Genomic DNA, 24,349 nt, shown 5'->3' on the forward strand with positions numbered 1-24,349 from the left:
CTGGAACGAAAGGCGGCCGAATGAGGTGTTGGCTTTAGGGATGATCAGTGAGATACACCTGCTGGAGCGCGTGCTACGGATGGGTGTTGCCATCGTGACCAGTGAACTGAGATAAGGTGGAGCTTTACCTAGCATGGCCTTGTAGATGACCTGGAGCCAGTGGGTCTGGCGACGAATATGTAGCGAGGGCCAGCCGACTAGAGCATACAAGTCGCAGTGGTGGGTAGTATAAGGTGCTTTAGTGACAAAACGGATGGCACTGTGATAAACTGCATCCAGTTTGCTGAGTAGAGTGTTGGAAGCGATTTTGTAGATGACATCGCCGAAGTTGAGGATCGGTAGGATAGTCAGTTTTACTAGGGTAAGCTTGGCAGCGTGAGTGAAGGAGGCTTTGTTGCGGAATAGAAAGCCGACTCTTGATTTGATTTTCGATTGGAGATGCTTGATATGGGTCTGGAAGGAGAGTTTGCAGTCTAGCCAGACACCTAGGTACTTATAGGTGTCCACATATTCAAGGTCGGAACCATCCAGTGTGGTGATGCTAGTCGGGCATGCGGCTGCAGGCAGCGATCGGTTGAAAAGCACGCATTTGGTTTTACTAGCGTTTAAGAGTAGTTGTAGGCCACGGAAGGAGTGTTGTATGGCATTGAAGCTCGTTTGGAGGTTAGATAGCACAGTGTCCAATGACGGGCCGAAAGTATATAGAATGGTGTCGTCTGCGTAGAGGTGGATCAGGGAATCGCCCGCAGCAAGACCAACATCATTGATATATACAGAGAAAAGAGTCGGCCCGAGAATTGAACCCTGTGGCACCCCCATAGAGACTGCCAGAGGACCGGACAGCATGCCCTCCGATTCGACACACTGAACTCTGTCTGCAAAGTAATTGGTGAACCAGGCAAGGCAGTCATCCGAAAAACCGAGGCTACTGAGTCTGCCGATAAGAATCTGGTGATTGACAGAGTCGAAAGCCTTGGCAAGGTCGATGAAGACGGCTGCACAGTACTGTCTTTTATCGATGGCGGTTATGATGTCGTTTAGTACCTTGAGTGTGGCTGAGGTGCACCCGTGACTGGCTCGGAAACCAGATTGCATAGCGGAGAGGGTACGGTGGGATTCGAGATGGTCAGTGACCTGTTTGTTGACTTGGCTTTCGAAGACCTTAGATAGGCAGGGCAGAATGGATATAGGTCTGTAACAGTTTGGGTCCAGGGTGTCTCCCCCTTTGAAGAGGGGGATGACTGCAGCAGCTTTCCAATCCTTGGGGATCTCGGACGATATGAAAGAGAGGTTGAACAGGCTGGTAATAGGGGTTACGACAATGGCGGCGGATAGTTTCAGAAATAGAGGGTCCAGATTGTCAAGCCCAGCTGATTTATACGGGTCCAGGTTTTGCAGCTCTTTCAGAACATCTGTTATCTGGATTTGGGTAAAGGAGAACCTGGAGAGGCTTGGGCGAGGAGCTGCGGGGGGGACGGAGCTGTTGGCCGAGGTAGGAGTAGCCAGGCGGAAGGCATGGCCAGCCGTTGAGAAATGCTTGTTGAAGTTTTCGATAATCATGGATTTGTCGGTGGTGACCGTGTTCCCTAGCCTGAGTGCAGTGGGCAGCTGGGAGGAGGTGCTCTTGTTCTCCATGGATTTCACAGTGTCCCAGAACTTTTTGGAGTTGGAGCTACAGGATGCAAACTTCTGCCTGAAGAAGCTGGCCTTAGCTTTCCTGACTGACTGCGTGTATTGGTTCCTGACTTCCCTGAACAGTTGCATATCGCGGGGACTGTTTGATGCTATTGCAGTCCGCCACAGGATGTTTTTGTGCTGGTCGAGGGCAGTCAGGTCTGGAGTGAACCAAGGGCTGTATCTGTTCTTAGTTCTGCATTTTTTGAACGGAGCATGCTTATCTAAAATGGTGAGGAAGATACTCGTAAAGAATGACCAGGCATCCTCAACTGACGGGATGAGGTCAATGTCCTTCCAGGATACCCGGGCCAGGTCGATTAGAAAGGCCTGCTCACAGAAGTGTTTTAGGGAGCGTTTGACAGTGATGAGGGGTGGTCGTTTGACTGCGGCACCGTAGCGGATACAGGCAATGAGGCAGTGGTCGCTGAGATCCTGGTTGAAGACAGCGGAGGTGTATTTGGAGGGCCAATTGGTCAGGATGACGTCTATGAGGGTGCCCTTGTTTACAGATTTAGGGTTGTACCTGGTGGGTTCCTTGATGATTTGTGTGAGATTGAGGGCATCTAGCTTAGATTGTAGGACTGCCGGGGTGTTAAGCATATCCCAGTTTAGGTCACCTAACAGAACAAACTCTGAAACTAGATGGGAGGCAATCAATTCACAAATGGTGTCCAGGGCACAGCTGGGAGCTGAGGGGGGTCGGTAGCAGGCGGCAACAGTGAGAGACTTATTTCTGGAGAGAGTAATTTTCAGAATTAGTAGTTCGAACTGTTTGGGTATGGACCTGGAATGTATGACATTTCTTTGCAGGCTATCTCTGCAGTAGACTGCAACTCCTCCCCCTTTGGCAGTTCTATCTTGACGGAAGATGTTATAGTTGGGTATGGAAATCTCTGAATTTTTGGTGGCCTTCCTGAGCCAGGATTCAGACACGGCAAGGACAACAGGGTTAGCAGAGTGTGCTAAAGCAGTGAGTAAAACAAACTTAGGGAGGAGGCTTCTGATGTTGACATGCATGAAACCAAGGCTTTTTCGATCACAGAAGTCAACAAATGAGGGTGCCTGGGGACATGCAGGGCCTGGGTTTACCTCCACATCACCCGCGGAACAGAGAAGGAGTAGTATGAGGGTGCGGCTAAAGGCTATCAAAACTGGTCGCCTAGAGCGTTGGGGACAGAGAATAAGAGGAGCAGGTTTCTGGGCATGGTAGAATATATTCAGGGCATAATGCGCAGACAGGGGTATGGTGGGGTGCGGGTACGGCGGAGGTAAGCCCAGGCACTGGGTGATGATGAGAGAGGTTTTATCTCTGGACATGCTGGTTGTAATGGGTGAGGTCACCGCATATGTGGGAGTTGGGACAAAGGAGGTATCAGGGGTATGAGGAATGGGACTAGGGGCTCCATTGTGAACTAAAACAATGATAACTAACCTGAGCAACAGTATACAAGGCATATTGACATTTGAGAGAGACATACAGTAATCACAGGTGTTGAATTGGGAAAGCTAGCTAAAACAGTGGGTGAGACAACAGCTAATCAGCTAGCATAACAACAGCAGGTAAAATGGCATTGACTAGGCAATGGGGCCGACAGATAAAACAAACAAGCAGAATGGAGTACCGTGATTAATGGACAGTCCAGCGTGCATCAGCTATGTAGCCAAGTGATCAAAGTCCAGGGGCAGCGGTGGATGGGGCAGGGGGGCTGGACTGGCGAGTGTTATCCAGTTTTTAAAAAACTAACAATGACTAAATAGCTTGTAGCTAGTTAGCTGGTTAGCTTCTGGAGGTTCTTGAGTGTGTTCTAAAAATTACAAATAATAGCGATTCCGTATCACATTGGGTGAGGCAGGTTTCCGGAAGGTATAAACAAATTTTAAAAATCGGGAAGAGATAGAAAGTATATATGGGCCACTGCGATGCAGACGGTTAGCAGGCCTGTGCTAACAAGCTAACAGATTAGCAGGCCGGGGTAAACAAGGTAGTAGTTAGCGGACCTGGGCTAAACAAGCTAGCAGTTAGCATGCCAAATTAGCAAGCAAGGAGATAGCGAGGGCTAGAGAGTTAGCCTTTGGAGGACGTCGCGATGGGGTGAGTCTGTTTATTCCTCTTCATGCAGTGACATCGATAGACCGGCCGTGGGTCTGGGTATAGAAGCCCAGGAGTATGCTAGGAACACAGGAGCTCTGGCCGGGCTAGCTTCAAGCTACGTGGGTGGAAACGCTAGCCAGGCGTAATCAACCAGGGTTGCGGTTTAGCTTGATAGCTAGTTGTGAAGATCCAGCTGAAAAAAATGTTCCGTTTGCGGAGGGAATCCAGGGATAAAAAATAAATAGGTCAGTTATGCTCTGGTTAGCGTCGCGTTGTTTGAACTGGCGAGAGCTTTCCGAGCTAAAGGTTAGCTGATGACCGGTTAGCTGAAGACCGCTAGCATAGCTGGTGGTTAGCTGGCTAGCTTCAGTTGAGGGGTTCCGGTTCCGAAGTAAATATAAATACTTTAGGAAAAGTAGCTCCATTGGGTTAGGCGGATTGCAGGAGAGTATTTGGAAGCTTAGGTTTAGCAAAATGTTTTTAAAGATATGCGAAGAAAAATATCTAAAACGAAAAAGAGACGATATTTACAGATATTTACAGAGAGACGATACGACAGGACGACTTACTGCTACGCCATCTTGGAATTGTTGGACACTAAGAAAGCTTTGTTGTAGAGCATTTAAAACAAACTCCGGGGAGGGGCTGTAACAGCTGTTGGTGGAAGAAGGTGAGGACCAAGGTGCAGCGTGGTACGTGTTCATGTTTGTTTATTGACACTGAATACTAAATACAAAAATAACAAAGGGAATAACCGAAACAGACCTGAAAGGTGAAAAACACTAAACAGAAATCAACTACCCACAAAACCCATGTGGGAAAAAGCTACCTAAGTATGGTTCTCAATCAGTGACAATGATAGACAGCTGCCTCTGATTGAGAACCACACCCAGCCAAACAACAAAGAAATACAAAACATAGAAAATGAGAATAGAGAATGCCCACCCTAGTCACACCCTGGCCTAACCAAAATAGAGAATAAAAGCCACTCTATGGCCAGGGCGTGACAGGGGTCAGCTGAGTATAATCTACATATAAATGAATGAGAGAGCTTCCTACTGCCTGAGCTATGCAGTTGATGTAAATTGAGAAGAGTGTGGAGCCTAGGATTGAGCCTTGGGGCACTCCCCTGGTGACAGGCAGTGGCTGGCATGGCAGATTTTCTGACTTTATACACTGCACTCTTTGAGAGAGGTAGTTAGCAAACCAGGCCAAAGACTTAATAACGTGGTGATTAAAGAGCTCAGCCATGTGCTCCATGTGCTTCTTGTCAGTAAAAACCACATCATCAACATTAAGGGACATGGGCAGCTGTGAGGAGGAGGGTTTATTCTCCAGGTCTTTAACCGTTTCCCAGAACTTCTTGGGGTTAGACCCACAGAGAGAGAACTGCTCCTTAAAGTAACTAACTTTGGCCTTCCGGATAGCCTGAGTGTGCTTATTTCTCATTTGCCTGAACGAGAGCCAGTCAGCCTGAGTATGCGTGTGCTGAGCCTTTCGCCAAATGCAATTCTTGAGGTGGAGTAACTCTGCAAGATCACGGTCAAACCAGAGGCTGAACCTGTTTTTAATTCTCATTTTCTTTATGGGGCGTGTTTGTTAACAATACCACTGAAAATATCAAAAAAGAAGTTCCAAGCGTCTTCAACAGAGGGGATCAAGCTGATTAAACCATTTTACAGAGGCCAGTTCATGAAGGAAGGTGTGCTCATTAAAGTTTTTTCTCAAGCCTCTATGACAAATCAGGACAGGTCATTTCACTGAGCAGCCATTATGAACACAGGCTGTAAAACAATGATCACTAAGGTAATTACATCAAGAAGAGGATAACATCAAGAAGAGTAGCCTTTTCTGGGTGTTTGGATTCATACCTTGTGGGATTGGTAATAATCTGAGAAAGATTTAGGGAGTCCCATTGCTTTAGGACTTGGTCAGGTGGTTTAAGCATGTCCCAGTTTAGATCACCTAGCAGGACAAATTCAGACTTGGTGTAAGGGGCCAGGAGAGAGTTTAGGGCAGGTAGGGTACAGGCCGGTGCTGATGGAGGATGATAGCACTCAGCAACAGTCAACAAAGAGCTATTTGAAAGTTTAATACTCAAAACCAGCAAATCAAATTGTTTGGGGACAGACTTGATGGAGTCAATAGAACACTGAAGGTGATCATTGGTAAAGATTGCCACTCCCCCACCTTTGGAAGATATGTCTTGCTGAAAAGGTTATAACCAGAAAGGTTAACATTAGTACTCAAAACACTCTTCCTTAACCACGTCTCAGTAAAGACCAACACATCTGGATTGGAGCTGTGAACCTACACTTTCAATTGATACATTTGAGGTAATAAGCTTCTAGTGTTAACGTGCAGAAAACCCAGGCTTTTACGGGAGCAGAAATCTGTGAAGCAGATATCAGAGCACAAGTCAGAACAGTAGATGGGCCAGGGTGTACATGCACATTTCCAGATATCATCAACAGTAGATGGGCCAGGGTGTACATGCACATTTCCAGATATCATCAACAGTAGATGGGCCAGGGTGTACATGCACATTTCCAGATATCATCAACAGTAGATGGGCCAGGGTGTACATGCACATTTCCAGATATCATCAACAGTAGATGGGCCAGGGTGTACATGCACATTTCCAGATATCATCAACAGTAGATGGGCCAGGGTGTACATGCACATTTCCAGATATCATCAACAGTAGATGGGCCAGGGTGTACATGCACATTTCCAGATATCATCAACAGTAGATGGGCCAGGGTGTACATGCACATTTCCAGATATCATCAACAGTAGATGGGCCAGGGTGTACATGCACATTTCCAGATATCATCAACAGTAATACAATCAAAACACAGCATAGGACAGGGAGAGCTCTGCAGTGCTGATTTATGACATCTGAATGTGCATCAGATGGCAACAAGATCATATTGTACAGCAATTTCATCAGGTAGCATGAATACAAAGCTGGCGACAGGTATTTAGAATGGGATGGGAGGTCAAAAGTGTAACCAATAGAGAGTCAGAGTCCCGAGTGTGGGAACAAACAGTCTGTCCCACGGTTGGGTAAAGAATGTTTGTAGTCAACAAAGCATGATGCAGGAGTCATGAGGCAAATAGCGAAATAGCAAACTGCACAAGAAAAAAATAAAATATATAACGACTTGGGGCTAGCCATTATAAGTTCAGAGTAACTCTCCCCAACACTGCATGTGTGCTGGAGGTGAGTGAAAACTCAGGAGAGAGAGGGGGGGGGGGGTACCTGTACCAGACAGGAGAGACAGGCCAGGGCAGACGGTGAACAGATCGCCAGATGGAATCCAAGCAGCAGTGCAGCAGGTAATGGGAGTAGGTGTCACCCACTTGGGAGAAGCTTTTATTTCTGAAGGCAGATTTCATGTAGAAAATGCCAGTGGATGGCAAAATGCTTTCAAGTTTTAGGAGGATGAGTTGTGTGTACAGGTTGGTGGCCAATTCTTGGATCATTACCAATTATCCTTCTGCCCTGCACTAGTACCCCTACCTCAAGCAACTACTGGTGAGTTGTTGGCTTTTCCGTTCTCTTTGAGAGTGTAGCCGCTGGAACTGTCGGCCAGGCCCGGGCCATGGGACCTGGCCTCTATTCATTTCCCAGAACCGCAGGGTTTGTGGACCTGGAACAGTCCCGCTTGTAGTGTTCAGTCTCACCACAGTAGTAAGAAGGTCTCTTAGTAGTAGCTGTGAGACTTGGGGACCGGAATCAACTACCTCAGATGGGGCTGGCATGTGGGAGACCTTCCTCTTGATGGTTCCAGTTTCAGGCTGTATGACCTACTGTATATCCATGACTCATGGGGGGTTGTGTCAGTCATGACAGTTTCCAGTGTGACTTGGAGCTTTTCACTTTATCCATCAGCGACAGCAGCTGGTTGGTGGTAGCATAGCTGTCTGTTTGGGTCACTGGGGGAGTCACTATTGTAGGCCACACTTCCATGGTGACATTGTCTTCTGCGCCTCATGTTGCCTCGGTTGTCTGTCACTTCCTAGTGTTGCTCAGCTGATCCTGCAGTTCAAGGTTAACCCCTGGGTATGCCAATGTTACCAGGCGTCCCACTTCCTCTGAAAACTCTGGAGTGGTCGCCTTTTGCTGGCGCAGTTCAGTCAGGCAGTGACAGACAGTGGTAGGAGGAGACATATGCCCGTAATGCTGTTAGCTGCTCAATGAGGAGGGTGTAGTCCTCTCTGACTGTAATCGATCTGTGTGTAGCTGGTGTAGGGAGTCAGGCGCAGGACAGCAGATATGACTAATCAACGTATTTACTCAAGTAAATCGACAAATACAACACAAATGACCGAGCCCATGATAACGGACAATCACTCACAAACAAACATGGGGTAACAGAGGGTTAAATCATGAACAAGTAATTGAGGAATTGAAGCCAGATGTGTAAGACAAAGACAAAGCCTAGTGGTTAGAGCATTGGACTAGTAACCGAAAGGGAGAGCCAGACCCGGTCGCCTCACTGCGGTGGCGGTCGGCGCTCGCCTTTTGCCGCCTCACGGCCCGTTGCAGGTGTACATGGGCGGAGTCCCAGGTCTCCTCCGAGCGCTTAAACCATTCTTCCACCGCAGGAACATCGATCTTGCTCTGATGCCAAGGTGCCAGAACCGGCTGATACCCCAGTACGCACTGGAAAGGAGAGAGGTTAGTGGAGGAGTGGCGGAGTGAGTTTTGGGCCATCTCTGCCCAGGGGATGAACGCCGCCCACTCCCCCGGCCCGGTCCTGGCAATATGACTGCAGAAACCTACCCACATCCTGGTTTACACTCTCCAACTGCTCGTTACTCTCGGGGTGAAAATCTGAGGTGAGGCTGACCGAGACCCCCAGACGTTCCATGAACGCTGTCCAGACCCTGGACGTGAACTGGGGATCCCGATCAGAGACTATATCCTCAGGTATCCCATCATACTCCCTCGGAGCGCGAGCCGAATCCCGCTGGCACCGGGTGAGGGATGGGTGGACAGTGGGACCTGCTGTAGTGGGGCAGGTGGAGGCACTGGACGACCTCCTCCTCTGCCCCAATGATCCATCTTCTGCAGCACGTGATCCATGGCGGTGCCCAGATGTTGCAATATGGTCACATGCTGCTGGACGCGCTCCTCTATCTCCACAGGGAGGGAGTCTGCTCCTGCTGACTCCATTCTTGAGGTGAGTGATTCTGTAATCGATCTGTGTGTAGCTGGAAATCGTGACCTGACATGCTCCGGCAGAGAGTAGACAAAGTGGATTGCGAAGCCTCTGAGTCTTTCATGGAGTTTGTTCACTCTTTCCGCGCTAGTCTATGTCTGTCTCTGAGCCTTCCGGTCGAACGTTATGAAAAAGGTGTTCCAGTCATTTTTTTTCTATCGAAAGGGGTGATGAGTTTGGCGCTGTAACAGCAGGAGGCAGAGCGTTAGGTGCCATGAGAGCCACTGAAGTCATCTATCTGTCTGTCTACCGACATGTACAGGGTGCAGGTAGAAGGAGGAGTGGCCATAGTTGGGGTCGGAGCTCCGCCTCTTCTCTCCGTGTTGCAGTGTCTCTGCTCTGTGTCTGGGTACTCAGGATTCCATGTATGGCGTGGTGGTGCTGAGGTATGGGACCGTTGTCGGATGATCTGTAGCTCTGGGGCACAGTCTGGAGAAGCATTGGCGGAAGCTGATGAGGTGTCATATGTGATTAGATGGGGGGGTTTACCTTGCGGAGTCATCATGGGAAGATGTGGAGAAACTCGTTTGGAGTGCCATTCTATCACTACCAGGCTGACTGTTTTCCTGGCCATGATGGGGCTTTGGATCCAGGTCATGAAAGCTTTTGTGTAACCAGGCCTCGGGCTGTTCTGGGTTAGAGGCTGCAGTCGCACTTTTCTCATTGTCTCCAGCTGTCTCCATTTTGTTGGTGATTTATTCATTTTGCTCATATCTCCTGTGATTTTTACATCTCAGTCTTTATTTACAGCTAATTATGTATCTTTACATTTCAAAAAAAATATCTTTACATTTTTGCTTTCAATTTCATGAATTTTCTCCAATGTCTCTTTAATGAATTTTCCCAGATGGCCTTTTAATTAATTGACCCTTTAAATCACTTTTATTTTGTTTTTCAACTGTTATAATACTGAACTTCCACTGTCTCATTCACTGTAATTAGTTTTCCACAGGAATGACCAAGAAGGCAGATTTTTGTGCTTGTGATTTGTTACTGGGGGTTCAGAGCAGCAAAGATATCTCTCCTTTTCTCTCCCCATCTAAAGTTTCTCTCACACTCTGTACTGCACAGTGGTTTCTCTCTGTACAGCGGGACAGTCTCTCTCTCGTTGCATGCAACCCGCTCGTGATGTTAATCATGTGACATTGCAGCTTTATCACAGGGGGCCCGCGCTTTGGCCCAAGGGGCTTCGCTAGCTGTTTAGCTTTGTCTGACAGGCTCAGTTACATACATGATGCGAGCTAAGAGTCCACAAGCAACAATTGAGGTCATTGGCTAGCTTGCTTCAAAAGCTTCCTCTCTGTCCAGAGCTAGCTGTTTCGCTTGACTCGTATGATTTATCCTGTGAGATACTGTACACACACACACACACACACACACACACACACACACACACACACACACACACACACACACACACACACACACACACACACACACACACACACACACACACACACACACACACACACACACACACACACACACACACACACACACACACACACACACATCACCTTTAATGGGCAATACTCATCAATAATCAAGTCACTAGTCCAATAACTATCAGACGCAGTTTGATAATTATAATTCTTTGCAACTCTTCTCTTAGGTTTTATTTAGCTGCTGTTCTATACATTTAATCTTCAAATCAGTCCAAATTATTTTAGATCATACAACCAAAACACCATTCATTCCGCTTTCCTTCAACAAGATAATTAGAGTTCTTTGCCCTCCTAAAATAATACTTTCAACAATAGAAAAGTTAAAAAGGCTCCAACTTGACCTTTTGCTTTTAGCCAAAGAAAGGATCAAAGAGCCCTTTAAGATTCTATTAAAATAACTTAAGGAAAAGAACATGCATGGAGGTCAATGTTCTGACATGATTCCACTCATTCTAATGGGCAATAACAAGCTGATTACCAGCAGCGTGTGAGGTACGCTTACTTATAGACCTAAATAACAAGAGCAATTTCTCCATGACCTCTCCTCATGTCTTGTAATATAGCTTTTCTTTTCTATTATAGTAATATATTTTATCATGATTCCCCAGTACACAGTTTGTCTGAGATCACTGTATCATTTGTAATTATGCAAAGCAGTCTTTTCATGCCATGCAGAAGGAAAGCAATTTTTGTATGCAAATAGTTAAACGGCCTAATGATAAGTGACACCATGCGATATTGGGGTCACCACACGTATGACACCAATGAAAATTATCAACTAAATGCCAGAAGTGTCCAGTACGGACGCATGGGGAACGAGTTGAAACAGAGTGAAATGCCATGGTCATATCGACGCCTATTAATAATCAAATTGGATTGGATGTAATGAGAAAAGATTTTCATCGTGATTGAAGTGAGGCTGAGTCGTTTTGTCTCAAATGGGACCTATCCCTATATAGTGCACTACATTTGAAAAGTAGTCCACTATATAGGGGATAGGGTGACATTTGGGACTCAGACTTTCCCCTGTTCATTCCCGAGATGTTGGACGCCTGTTGGAGCAACAGTCGTTCAAATATTACACGGCGGTTTCATTCAACTGACCTCTCTGAAGATCCATCAGCCTTGTGTTCTACATCTGTAGCCTACATCACTGCAGCCAGCCTCATTCAGAGACTGGACTCAAAACCCAAAACATAACACAGGCAACCATAATGTAAATGTAAATGTAATGTACTTGAGGCTGTAACCTAACTGTGGCTCTCAGACCAATAGCAAACTACAACTGTTGATCATTTTGCATTACACTATATAGCAAATGAGACCATGGTTGCTGTGTGGAATCTCACATCATTCACATGATCAGATAAGGATGAAAACAGGTTGACATTGAACAAGGCTCTATTTCAAGTATTCACAATATATATATTGGCGGAAGCTGTATATATATATATATTGACATGACATCCCAAAAAGGGGGAGTGGCTGTTTTCAGGGTCAACCACCAGCACCTGTAGCTAGCTGTCAAATGACAAATCTTAGTGGTGTTTATGTAAACAGGTTGACATTTAACAAGATCTTGTTCCAAGTATTCCAGTGAGATACCTTTTGGATTGTTCTTACATAACATGCAGTAGACTAGACTAGAGCCCATGCTTGGAAGAGTGTTGACCATGGTCCTGAAAAGGCTCCTAATTTTTAGGGTAGAAGAATATAATATAATAACTTTATTTTGGTGGTGATAGTTACAGCACAAGCAGATAGTGGTGGAAAGAAGGCAACATCTGGGAGTACAAGTTGCAATACAATACACCACAGTCATTTTTATTAGCTAGGTGTCACTTCTTAGAGGGACCAAAGGAGCAAGGTTAGGACTCAAATAGTTTTCTACTGTTTATTTAGTGTGCTTTTCCTGGCAAAACAAGAGCTTAATGATTGAGAGAAAAGTCTATCCCTGAGCTAGGTACATACCGTATTGTATCTGGCTGAGATGTTGACTTAGAAAGCATAAAACAACCCATCGATGACATGAAAGACTACAGTAGGCCCTCAAAGATGAGGCATAAGGGAAGATTTAGTTTGCAATCTCACCATGCCACCTGTCAATCTCTTTAAATTAACTTTCTACTATGTAAAGCAGAATCATTTCTGTCTATGAAGCTTGTTCTTTATTTATATGTTTTAAAATATCCCTGTGATATTTCTCATGGTGACTTCTTTTTCTTCATACTGTGTGTGTGTGTGTGTGTGTGTGTGTGTGTGTGTGTGTGTGTGTGTGTGTGTGTGTGTGTGTGTGTGTGTGCATGCGAGAGTGTGGTTATGAGACAGGAGACAGTCAGTGTTGCATCCTGTTACTGTGTGGTTGGTAGGAAGTGTTGATAGCATAATCTACACTCTGAAGTAGCATGAAGCTGCCAAGCCATGTGAATCACCATGCAGATTGGAGATCAGAATAGCACTCAGCCATTCAGACACTCTGGCTAAGAAGAGAGAACCTTTGAACCAGAAGGAAACTTAGAATTTTAGAAAGAAACTAAGGGTTCTTTGAGACCATTTTTAGAGCTATTGGGAATTAGGATCAGGTCTTTATAGAGGATCCTTGCCTAATCAGACAATGCAAAACATAAATACGTACTGCTCAGCAGATAGTGGTGGAAAGAAGAACAACATCTGGGAGTACAAGGTTGCAATACAACACGCCATCAATAATGGGACTTTATTCACAATAGTTTATCTTCACTGATAGAACAAAATATTTTCTGTTGTTTTTTAAATAATCATATATATACAAATCAATGGTCAAACCAGCCATCTCTTGCAATAAATTAGTTGAAAGCTTTTTGCAGTGGTTACAGTATGGGACACATAACATGGCCCGCTTTAACTCTGAATGTCTTCCAAATGGCACCCTATTCCCTTTATAGTGCACTACTTTTGACCAGGGACCAAAGGAAAAGAAGTGTAATAGAAAGGAAATCAGGTGCCATTTTGGAAGCACAGCTGTGATAGGTCAAATAAGTTTATGCCAATATGTAATATAACAATCCACTATCTTCCCCTCTCTACTTGCACTACTATTCTTCAGAAATTAATGTCTCAAATGGCATGATTATATATCCTTGGCTTGTCAAAGTAAATAGTAAATCATATCCTTGGCTTTCTTCATGGTGACATGATATATTTTGAGGCTGAAGGAGATACATTTGGGGAATAATAGTTTCAAAAAGCCATGTGCGAGTGTATGCTAAAAAAACAGGTCATATCATCTGCAATTCAGAAAATATTGGGTGTACAAAAAACAGAATCCAATGGACAAACATGAAAGCTTGACCCAAGATTTTGTGATCTAATGGCATGAGTCTAGTCAAAGCAGAAAGTGTTGGGGTCGAGCTGTAGGCCCGCGTGACTGTACAGGATAAAAGCGTCTGCTAAATGGCATATATTATTATTATTTAGCTGACAGTACTCCTGTAGTGCAGCCAAACCTGCCTGGTCAGCATCCAAAATGGCAACCTATTCCCTACATAGTGCACTTGTTTTGACCAGAGCTCTGGTAAGTTATCTATTGTAAGTTATCTATTGTATATAAGGAAAGGGTTGCCATTTGGAACGCAGATATGGACTTGTTAATAAGACACAGGGACATCCAGTGGCAGCTTATATTCACACTTAAGCCATTGATGCTACATGTACATCTAGGGCTTTATTCAATCCGTAGCACTGATGATCTACTTTATAGCATGATTGAAAATTAAAGGCAATGTTCCCGCGGTTGCGGAGGCTGCATTCACGGTAAAACTGCATTCACGGTAAAACTGCATTTACGGTAAAACTGCATTTACGGTAAAACTGCATTCACGGTAAATGCTGGATATGTCGACTAAATTAGAAATGACCTTCACATGTTAACCCAGATCTTCTGTGATACTTTGGCGATACGGATTGAATCCAGACCCTAGATTAGATGAACTGCTTTATTTACAAAATGACAATATCGTTTTCATTGTACATACAGTACACCAATTCATAGAACTGCTTTACTTGAGGCAGGCATTAGCTAGTTTAGTTTACTGACATTAGTTAAGTTTACTCACAATCGTTGTCCACAACATACAATTATTTGTCCAGGTCTGGACAAGCTGAAGAAACACATATTGCTTGGTGTAATTATCACTATGGTAACTAGAATTAACATCAGCATCATTGTTATCAGTGTTCACTTGATCTAATTAAGCAGTTTTCCTTTTAATATACATTACATGGTTATGATTTAGTACAACGCATAATAGGATCAATGTTTATTCAACTTAAATATGCCATATGATGCAGATGTTGTGACCAACATAATAATTTACACACACACAAAAACAATATTTCTGTCATTGATATATTCTAGTAATTTAACAGATAAACATGTTTTTCAATCAGTAAAAGTCTTGATGCACTAAATTGTCTGTTTGGAAACAAGCTCCATAGGTTCACAATAGATTTGTTTTATTTTTATACACGACTAAGATCAGGTCATGCTCTCTCGCACAACATCCACAAAGACAGAGAGGTGGAGAGAAGGAGTGGGGGAAAGAAAGTGTGGGCGAGAGAAGGAGAACAGGAGGGAGGTCCCTGGGGAGGTCTGCTGAGGCTTGGTAGTGGGTAAACTTCTCACTGTGGAAGAGCTTTGAGTATGGCGTTCACCTCCTCCGCAACAGCTGTCAATGCAAACTCAAACTGCTCCTGAGGTGGAGTAAGAGAGGGAGGAGAGGGAGAGAGAGATAGAGGAAGGGGGAGAGCGAGAGAGTGGGGGAGGGGGAGAGAGTGAGGGGAGAGAGTCATTGTAGAGTTAATGCCAATGTTCTTTCCAGATGAATTGCAATACAGAAATAGACACAGATCAGACTTACAAAGCAGCTATAGAGCTATAGAGAATCATGTGAAAGAAGTCTAGAAAACAATGACTTCACTGCGATTGGTCACTTGATACAGAAGTTATTCAATAAGCAAGCACTAGGGGGAGTTCAACTGTAGCGCTTACTAACGAAACAAATGACAAACATTTACAATGTATGTATAATCCTTAACTAATGAAATCAAACTATATACAATAGGCTTATACGATATTGAAGAAAGCAAGACTTATACTAATAAAACATTTTCTCATCACCAATAATAGTGAAAAGATGAGTCACTCATTGAGGATACATGGTTTAATAAAGAATGGATCGATGTGACTGCTGACCAATCTAATAATTCTCAGGGAATCCACACTATGATTGATGTTTCCAAACTGGCTGTCGATTGTCTGACCAGAACACATATTGTTAATTCTTTGTGTTTAGTGTTGGGGAATAACTTGGGTCTCATTTGAGCTGATACTCTGGAGAGAGAGCTCTGCTTTATGAAACAGACATAAAAGCTCCACATTTCTTGAGGACACAGAGTGGACCTGTGTTACCTATCGCAAGACAACTAACTGAGCCTGCAAGTTTTCTCTCTCTCTGTAAAATGATTTGGGAAGCACCATACACCCACTACAAACCTAGCACTGCACTAAATCAAAGGCTTTGAAAATGTGACCGCTACTAGTGCGCACCGCTAACTAGCTAGCCCATTTCATACCCTCCCTCCATCTCCTTTCAGAAATCACAGTCCATTAGAGTTCCCAGCCGAGGTGAGGACATTACCTTTGTCTGGACCATAGCCGGCCGCTGATCCCTCAAGTGCTCTAGGGTGGCAGCAATATCAATCTCCTTAGCACCTGCAACACAATACCAACAACAAATTGGACAGAGTTCAAAGCCAGGAGATAATCCAGGCAGCGTCTGTCAATCTCCTTTTTACTCGCTCCCTTTGGAACCTCCGCCATACAGCGATTGAAAATTATTACATTCATCCCATATCCACACAGATGCTACAAACAAGGCTCCGATTGTTTTAGTTGCCTAGATGAAAATGAGAGGGTGGGGAAAGAGAATGTTTGCAAAGGTATTTGTAAAACCACAAAATGTAAGATACAGGAATCAGAGGGATTATTTTAGGATAAAATTAACACTTCAAATAAGAATTTGTTTTGACCAAAGCCTTGTCCCCCCCTGTTGCTTTGTGAGCTAACCAAGGTGCCCCATAGGCTGTCGTAGTCTCAAGCAGCGAGGGATGGTGAGTGTCTGTCTGCCTGCCTATTTGCCTGTCTGTATTTCTGCCTGCCTACTTGGCAAGCTACCACCCAGGTGAATAGCTAGATGTGTTGGATACTGGGCAAGCAGAGTGGAGAACCCTCTCTTCCCTGTCCCTGCAGCACCAGTGCCCAGTCAGCCTGGCAGCTGGCCCTGCCCTCAGACCCAATGCCCAGTTGGCACTGCTCTATGCTCCCCTGTCGACCAAACACGGCTGTGATCACAAAGACAACGTCTATCTGAGGCCCTTGAGTTGGGGGCAGACTACATGATCGCCTGTCTGGCGCTGAAGGCCTACTGTGAAACCTTTGGAGAAAATAAATAAGTAACAGAACGAGGGAGGCAAACACAACAAAATCACATTCATGAGGAGTGGTGAGGAAAATGGAAAAAGAAAAAGGATTTGATTCGTTTTCTGTAGCTAACTACATCAACCACTCCCACACATTCCTCAGAAAATCTTTCCTGTGTATCAAAAGAGCAAACTTTTTTGTTTTACAAATCAAAAAATGAATAAGCAAGAATAGCTTATTCAAGCCATTCTCTTTCAATGACAGTTTTTACTCTACAGTTACAATAGAGTAACTCAAGTCTATTCCTCCCACCCAAGAATGGCGCTTGCACAGTTCTACGAGCACCACACTGATAAGTTCTTCATTTTCTAGGACTCAACAGCCAAGCTATTGTGCTGGTTGTAATAAACCAGACTGTGGAGGAACAGTATAAATGGCTCATTTGAGTTTCCCTCGCAAGATTCCCTTCAAGGAGGGGAGCTCTGAGAAGAAACAAGAGAAAGCCCCAAGTCCTTATGGGAGCTGTGAAAGAGACAGAGCCGTGGCTAGCAGCTGGACCCCGGGCTGAAAGAGACAGAGCTGTGGCTAGCAGCTGGACCCCGGGCTGAAAGCTCCTGCACTTGTGCTGCCGATTCTTAAGTTAGAGCGAACACTACAGCAGAAGAAAAAAAGAAGAGGCTTTGGTAGTAAGTAAAAAAAAAAGTAAAAAATGGCATCATTCTCAGCCTTCGAATTTACAATTCATTCCTTGGGAGAAAGGTAAAGAGGGTAAAAAAAAAAGAGAGGAGAGTGATTTTGTGTCCAAGGGCATACAGGTCTTTGATCAGGCTGAGGGAACCTGGGCCTCCTGCTTCTCAGGAGACAGACAAAGAGGACCCTAACCCTAACTGGCCGGGCCCAGATTCCTCCCCGGCACAGAGAAAAAAGCCTTTGGGCTGCCTCACAGTGTGACAGCCTGGGAAAAGCCTCTCTCAGCAGGCCTAAGATGCCTGCTTTGGCCTTTGATCTTTCATTAAGGCCAGGGCCACAGCACCGGTCAGGAGATTGACATGCCTAATACACACAAATGTAAATGCATGGGTGAACACACACACACACACACACACACACACACACACACACACACACACACACACACACACACACACACACACACACACACACACACACACACACACACACACACACACACACACACACACACACACACACACACACACACACACACACACACGACAAACCAAGGGGAGAATAGGTCAAGAACAAATGCGTGCGTGTGTGTGAATGCCATGCTGAAGCAATTGGTGTAAGGTGCTTTCAATTTGAATGGAAGAACACATTTCAACAAATGTGCATGTGAGACTACATGAACACAATTAGGTATACTGTTTGCTGAAAATAAATGGCATTAAATTCCAATAAGCAGGATGAATTTATCTGCATGAACAAATTTACAATTTGCTTGACATAAATTGCCAGAATAGGAATTCTTAAACTACATTTACATCTGAAATCATCAATGTGAAAAGGAACACTGATATATATCTCCATATTTTTTTCTCTCCCATCGATCATTAATTCAGGGAAGCTGCACCCGAGCCAGTCACCCTCTAATGCTTTTAAAGTACGGCTTTAACGTTGACATGGCGATGCTGCTTAACATGCGTAAGGAGAAAAGAAAAGCTGTCTGACTCCCACCTTTAGCCATCTTATTGAGAACCATGTCAATCAGAATGTATGTTCCACTCCTCCCGGCGCCGTTGCTGCAAGAGAGAGAGAGAAGGAGAGACAGAGAGAGAGATGGGGTGTCATTGGCATGACTTAAAAGACACAAGACTATTTCAATGTGTTATCGTTTTGGTCAATACAATTTTGACTTATAGCCCTAAATGAATTGTTAATTTAGAATGCAATTTTTGTTGTTGTTTGATATTGTATCAGCTTATAAAAATGTGAGCTGTTTCTAACAAGTGACAACATAGAGGAGAGTTTAATGTTCCAAGCATATAAAATTACTAGTGCTATTTTGAGAGGCTGAACGACATCAAACCATGATGATTTTTGTATAAAAAGGTTGTTCTGGGATTTAAATTTAATAACAGGAATAGTAAACCATTCTCAAAAGTGGCAAAGCTGCAATATGATGCAAAGAAGAGTACATTTATTTGATTAAAATTGCTGGTGAAAAACTAACAAAAACACTCTACATGTAGAAAAAATAGGGGGTAAACTGAACATTTAGTTTGATGAATAGAGATGCAATACTATTTTAATCTGTCTTTTCATTTCTAAATCTGGTGTTGTAAAAGAAAAGGACAAGACACCAAATCCCCTTAAAAAAGCACGAGATGTGTAGATACACACACAGTAAACAGACCGTTGTGTATCTGAACAAACTAGGCAGAGATAATTGGGCACAATCCCGCTACAGAATACAGGATGTGCTTCTCAAATGCCCCCTTATCCCTTTGTAGTGCAGAACTTTTGACTAGGGCCTGGTAGTACCACTATGAATAGACTAGGGTGCCATTTGGAGCGTAGACAGGGACTCCGGGGCAATACTGCTATCTATGTCTGGGATCTGAGGTCTGCAGTTTGCGGTATGTATCGATACCTAGCAACGCCTAGCACGGGTCATTATGAACTGATCAAAGATAAGGCTGAGGACAAAGCCCTGGGCCACAGAAAACACATTTTAAGATGTTTGTTTGCCTGCATGGCCTCGACTGGCTAGCCACTCAGAGCTGAGCTAAACTGATCTGAGCTGAGATAGAGACCTGTGATTTATCTGCAAGGTGCCTCTGTATAGTCTACTTGGCTATAGCTATGCTAATGTTGTTGCTTGTGCTATTGGTTATATGAAAACTGAAAACACAAGCGTTAAACTACACTGAACAAAAATATAAACTCAACATACAACAATATCAAACATTTTACTGAGTTACAGTTCATATAAGGAAATCAGTTAACTCGTATACTTTATTTAGGCCCTAATCTATGGATTTCACATGACTGTTCACAGATACCTTTAAAAAAGGTAGGGCGTGGATCAGAAAACCAGTCAGTATCTGGTGTGACTACCATTGCCTCATGCAGCGCAACACATCTCCTTTGCATAGAGTTGATCAGGCTGTTGATTGTGGCCTGTAGAATGTTGTCAATGGCTGTGCAAAGTTGCTGGATATTAGCGGGAACTGGAACACGCTGTTGTACTCGTCAATCCAGAGCATCCCAAACATGCTCAATGGGTGACATTGTCTGTTGAGTATGCAGGCCATGGAAGAACTGGGATATTTTCAGCTTCCTGGAATTGTGTACTGATCCTTGCGACATGGGGCCATGTATTATCACGCCGAAACATGAGGTGATGGAGGTGGATAAATGACACGCCAATGGGCCTCAGGATCTTGTCACGGTATCTCATCATTCAAATTGCCAATGATAAAATGCAATTTTATTCGTTGTTTGAAGCTTATGCCTGCCCATACCATAACCCTACCACCACCATGGGGCACACTGTTCACAACAATGACATCAGCAATCTGCTCACCCACACAACGCCATACAGGCTGTCTGCCATGTGCCCGTTACAGTTAAAACCAGGATTCATCCGTGAAGAGCACATTTCTCCAGCGTGCCAGTGGCCAATGAAGGTGAGCATATTCCCACTGAAGTCGGTTAATACGCCGAACTGCAGTCAGGTCAAAACCCTGGTGAGGACGACGGGCACGCAGATGAGCTTCCCTGAGACGGTTCCTGACAGTTTATGCAGAAATTCTTCAGTTGTGCAAACCCACAGTTTCATCAGCTGTCCAGGTGGCTGGTCCTTGACGATCCCGCAGGTGAAGAAGCTGGATGTGGAGGTCCTGGGCTGGCGTGGTTACACGTAGTCTTCGGTTTGAGGCCGGTTGGACATACTGCCAAATGATCTAAATTGACATTGGAAGTGGCTTATAGAGAAATTAACATTACATTCTCTGGCAACAGCTCTGGTGGACATTCCTGCAGTCAGCATTCCAATTGCATGCTCTCTCAAAACTTGAGATATCTGTGGCATTGTGTTGCGTTACAAAACTGCACATATTAGAGTGGGCTTTTATCGTCCCCCACACAATGTGCACCTGGGTAATGATCATGCTGTTTAAACAGCTTCCTGATATGCCACACCTGTCAGGTGGATGGATTATCTTGACAGAGGAGAAATGCTCACAAACAGGGACGTAAACAAATTTGTGCACAAAATGTGAGAGAAATACGTTTTTGTGCGTATAGGAACATTTCTGGGATCTTTTATTTCAGCTCATTTATATTTTTGTTCAGTGTATAAACTATATTCCAACCATTTATTTCAGGTTTCAGGGTTGATCTATTTTTGGGAACTGTGGTTTGGGTCATATATATGAAAGGAAAACAAAGTAGATCTATGCATAATAGTATTACTCTGAGAGAGAGGGGTGTTATATTCATAGATGTAAGACCCACCTTAGACACATGGCTTTCTGTGATTACATCATTTAAAATCAAATCAAATCAAATTTTATTTGTCACATACACATTTACTTCCTCTACTGAGGTATAATACTGAGGTACTGAGGTATAATACTGTTTATACTTGCCTGCAGTGGACTATTATAGGACAAGACCTTCCCCGGTAGCACTTGTTAACCTTTCTGCAACAGAACAGACAGACATAAAGCATCATAAACCGTATGTCAAATCACAACATCAAAATGAGATCAAATGAGTACACCCAGTGATTGAACCGATTTTATTCCCATTATGATCGGTTTTAATTGGTCAACACTTCTCATATGAATAAGGCCCTGAAGACTAGAACAAGTATACATCAAGGTTAAATATTCGAATGATACTGTGGATTCTAAAGATACATCCCTTCTCAATCTATAAAAAAGATATATAAATCCACATTTCACAACCATAATTAATGAAGACTGACATAATGAAGATATGCCATTGCAGTGGTGATATATTGGATTGTGGTAATGAGCTGTGGTGGCTGCTGGGTATCTGCATCCCAAATGACACATTAGTGCTCTACTTTTGACCAGGGTGCCATTTTGAGACACAGCCCCTTGTCCGCCATGCATTAACCCTGTACAATTAAAGACATTACACAGTGGCAAGACACACTCCTGCCAACAGCACCGTACAGCGGCCCTCACATTGTTAATTGGCTGTTGTTGTGGGGGTGAATTATATTGGTCCAGATCTTTTCATCATGGAACGCAAGAACTAAAATGTTAAAGGGGAAGGGGTGGTGGAGGTTAGGGGTCACTCACTCCCATAAAAGTACATGCAGTAGGCTAATGATCTACTGAAACTTCTAGAACTAAAAAATAATTCAACTTCCATCTGTATGTATACTACAGTGTAAGGTTGAATGTTTAGGGTTGAAATCCCAGTAACCAAGCTTTACCCGGAATTTACTTCCCAAAACCACTCCCTTTTCCAAGGATAAATAACTGCAAGAAACCGGTAAATTATAATAAATGATTTATATGAACATGGCATGAAATGGAAGTGTTAAATTATATGCACTGTCTAAATCTGGCTTCTCTACGGCCTCTGCATGATGAATCAACGCTCAGGGTGGGGACAGACAGCCCGTCTCAGTATGAAGCGCACTTCACAGTGCATGTAGACCTATTTCCTCATCATGGTAACTGTTTTTCTTGTGACAGGTAGGCCTACATTTGCTGCAGCATAGCCTATGCTACAGTAATATAAAGACTGAACGTCTAATTTACCCATCTCCATCTGGCTTTCTGGGGTTATCTTGTTTTTTAATTGCAGATCCAGAGTTTTAAAACAGCCTGTCACTAGAATATCTTGCTTTAAATCAGTGCACGCGCGAGCACTCTCTCGCAGTCTTTCTCTCTCTCTCTCGATCAACTCCATTCAAATTGCATCCAAAATGTTTAATCCTGTTCTAGATTGATATATAGCCTTATATATAGATGTCCTAGCCTCCCTCTTTCAGGTAATACATTCAATGCAGTATTAGCCTTATATATAGATGTCCTAGCCTCCCTCTTTCAGGTAATACATTCAATGCAGTATTAGCCTTATATATAGATGTCCTAGCCTCCCTCTTTCAGGTAATACATTCAATGCAGTATTAGCCTTATATATAGATGTCCTAGCCTCCCTCTTTCAGGTAATACATTCAATGCAGTATTAGCCTTATATATAGATGTCCTAGCCTCCCTCTTTCAGGTAATACATTCAATGCAGTATTAGCCTTATATATAGATGTCCTAGCCTCCCTCTTTCAGGTAATACATTCAATGCAGTATTAGCCTTATATATAGATGTCCTAGCCTCCCTCTTTCAGGTAATACATTCAATGCAGTATTAGCCTTATATTTAGCCTCATATTTAGTTAATGAATGATGGGTTATGCACCATAAGCTTCTAACTTCTAGCCTCTGTCTCTTGCCGTAATACGCAAGCACCTGTGCTTCAATGGCCTGTGCTTCAATGGCCTTCAACGCTGTGCTTCAATGGCCTTCAACGCTGTGCTTCAATGGCCTTCAACGCTACTTAGCTCTTGGGGTCCCATGCAGGAAAAGCTAGACTAGAATAGCTTGCTGGACATAATCTTTTGGGCATTTCTTATACCAATAGACTATTCGAAGAGGGACGCAAGCTCTTTTTTTGCTGAATGTTAAATACAGAAGCTAATAGAACTCACAGGTAGTTTGAAAGAAGAGCGAACGTGCGATGGCGGTAGGCTAAAGCAGTTATTTATTCAGACCCATAACAATTCAATCTTTATGAAGAGAAGTGAAAGCCTTCTGCATCTAATTCAAGTCCTATATTATTGAAGCATGTCATTAGAATGATGAAGATAAGGACAACAAAACTTGTTAGATTTAACTGTTGAAAGAGAGTGTCATGTTTGTCATTTATTATCATGTCTTGTCCCTGTGCTCCCCATTCTATTCGTTTCCCTCTGCTGGTCTTATTAGGTTCTTTCCCTCTTTCTATCCCTCTCTCTCCCCCTCCCTCTCTCACTCTCTCGCTCTCTCTTCTCTCTATCGTTCCGTTCCTGCTCCCAGCTGTTCCTATTCCCCTAATCATCATTTAGTCTTCCCACACCTGTTCCCGATCCTTTCCCCTGATTAGAGTCCCTATTTCTTCCTTTGTGTTCCGTTCCTGTCCTGTCGGTTCCTTGTTTAGAATTTCTGTGATTGTGTATCGCCCTGTCCTGTCGTGTTTTTGCCTTCATCAGATGCTGCGTGTGAGCAGGTGTCTCTGAAGCAGTCTGTGGCCGCTTCTCCTGTTATTCCCCTCTACAGACTAGAGGATTTCTGTTAGACATTTCCTGTTAAGGATTCGGGATTTGTCGTTTTCTGTTTGGACTTGAATAAACTCTGTTTCTGTTAAGTCGCTTTTGGGTCCTCTTTCACCTGCATGACAG

At 43.9% G+C, this 24,349-nt stretch overlaps 1 protein-coding gene across 1 annotated transcript in view; it reads right to left on the reverse strand.

Annotated features, from left to right (window-relative positions):
- Positions 1–13,129: 13,129 nt before the first annotated feature.
- Positions 13,130–24,349, reverse strand: part of LOC124041902 (receptor-type tyrosine-protein phosphatase N2-like) — a 162,683-nt gene continuing 151,463 nt past the window's right edge. The window contains exons 22-25 of the mRNA XM_046360034.1: positions 21,522–21,575; positions 18,604–18,668; positions 16,124–16,197; positions 13,130–15,176 (exon numbers count right to left, since the gene is read on the reverse strand). Of these exons, the coding sequence (XP_046215990.1) occupies positions 15,105–15,176; positions 16,124–16,197; positions 18,604–18,668; positions 21,522–21,575 (265 nt within the window). The 3' untranslated portion in view covers positions 13,130–15,104. The remainder of the gene's footprint in view (positions 15,177–16,123; positions 16,198–18,603; positions 18,669–21,521; positions 21,576–24,349) is intronic.

The sequence above is a fragment of the Oncorhynchus gorbuscha genome, linkage group LG08 (assembly GCF_021184085.1).
Source record: "Oncorhynchus gorbuscha isolate QuinsamMale2020 ecotype Even-year linkage group LG08, OgorEven_v1.0, whole genome shotgun sequence".
Taxonomy (NCBI): domain Eukaryota; kingdom Metazoa; phylum Chordata; class Actinopteri; order Salmoniformes; family Salmonidae; genus Oncorhynchus; species Oncorhynchus gorbuscha.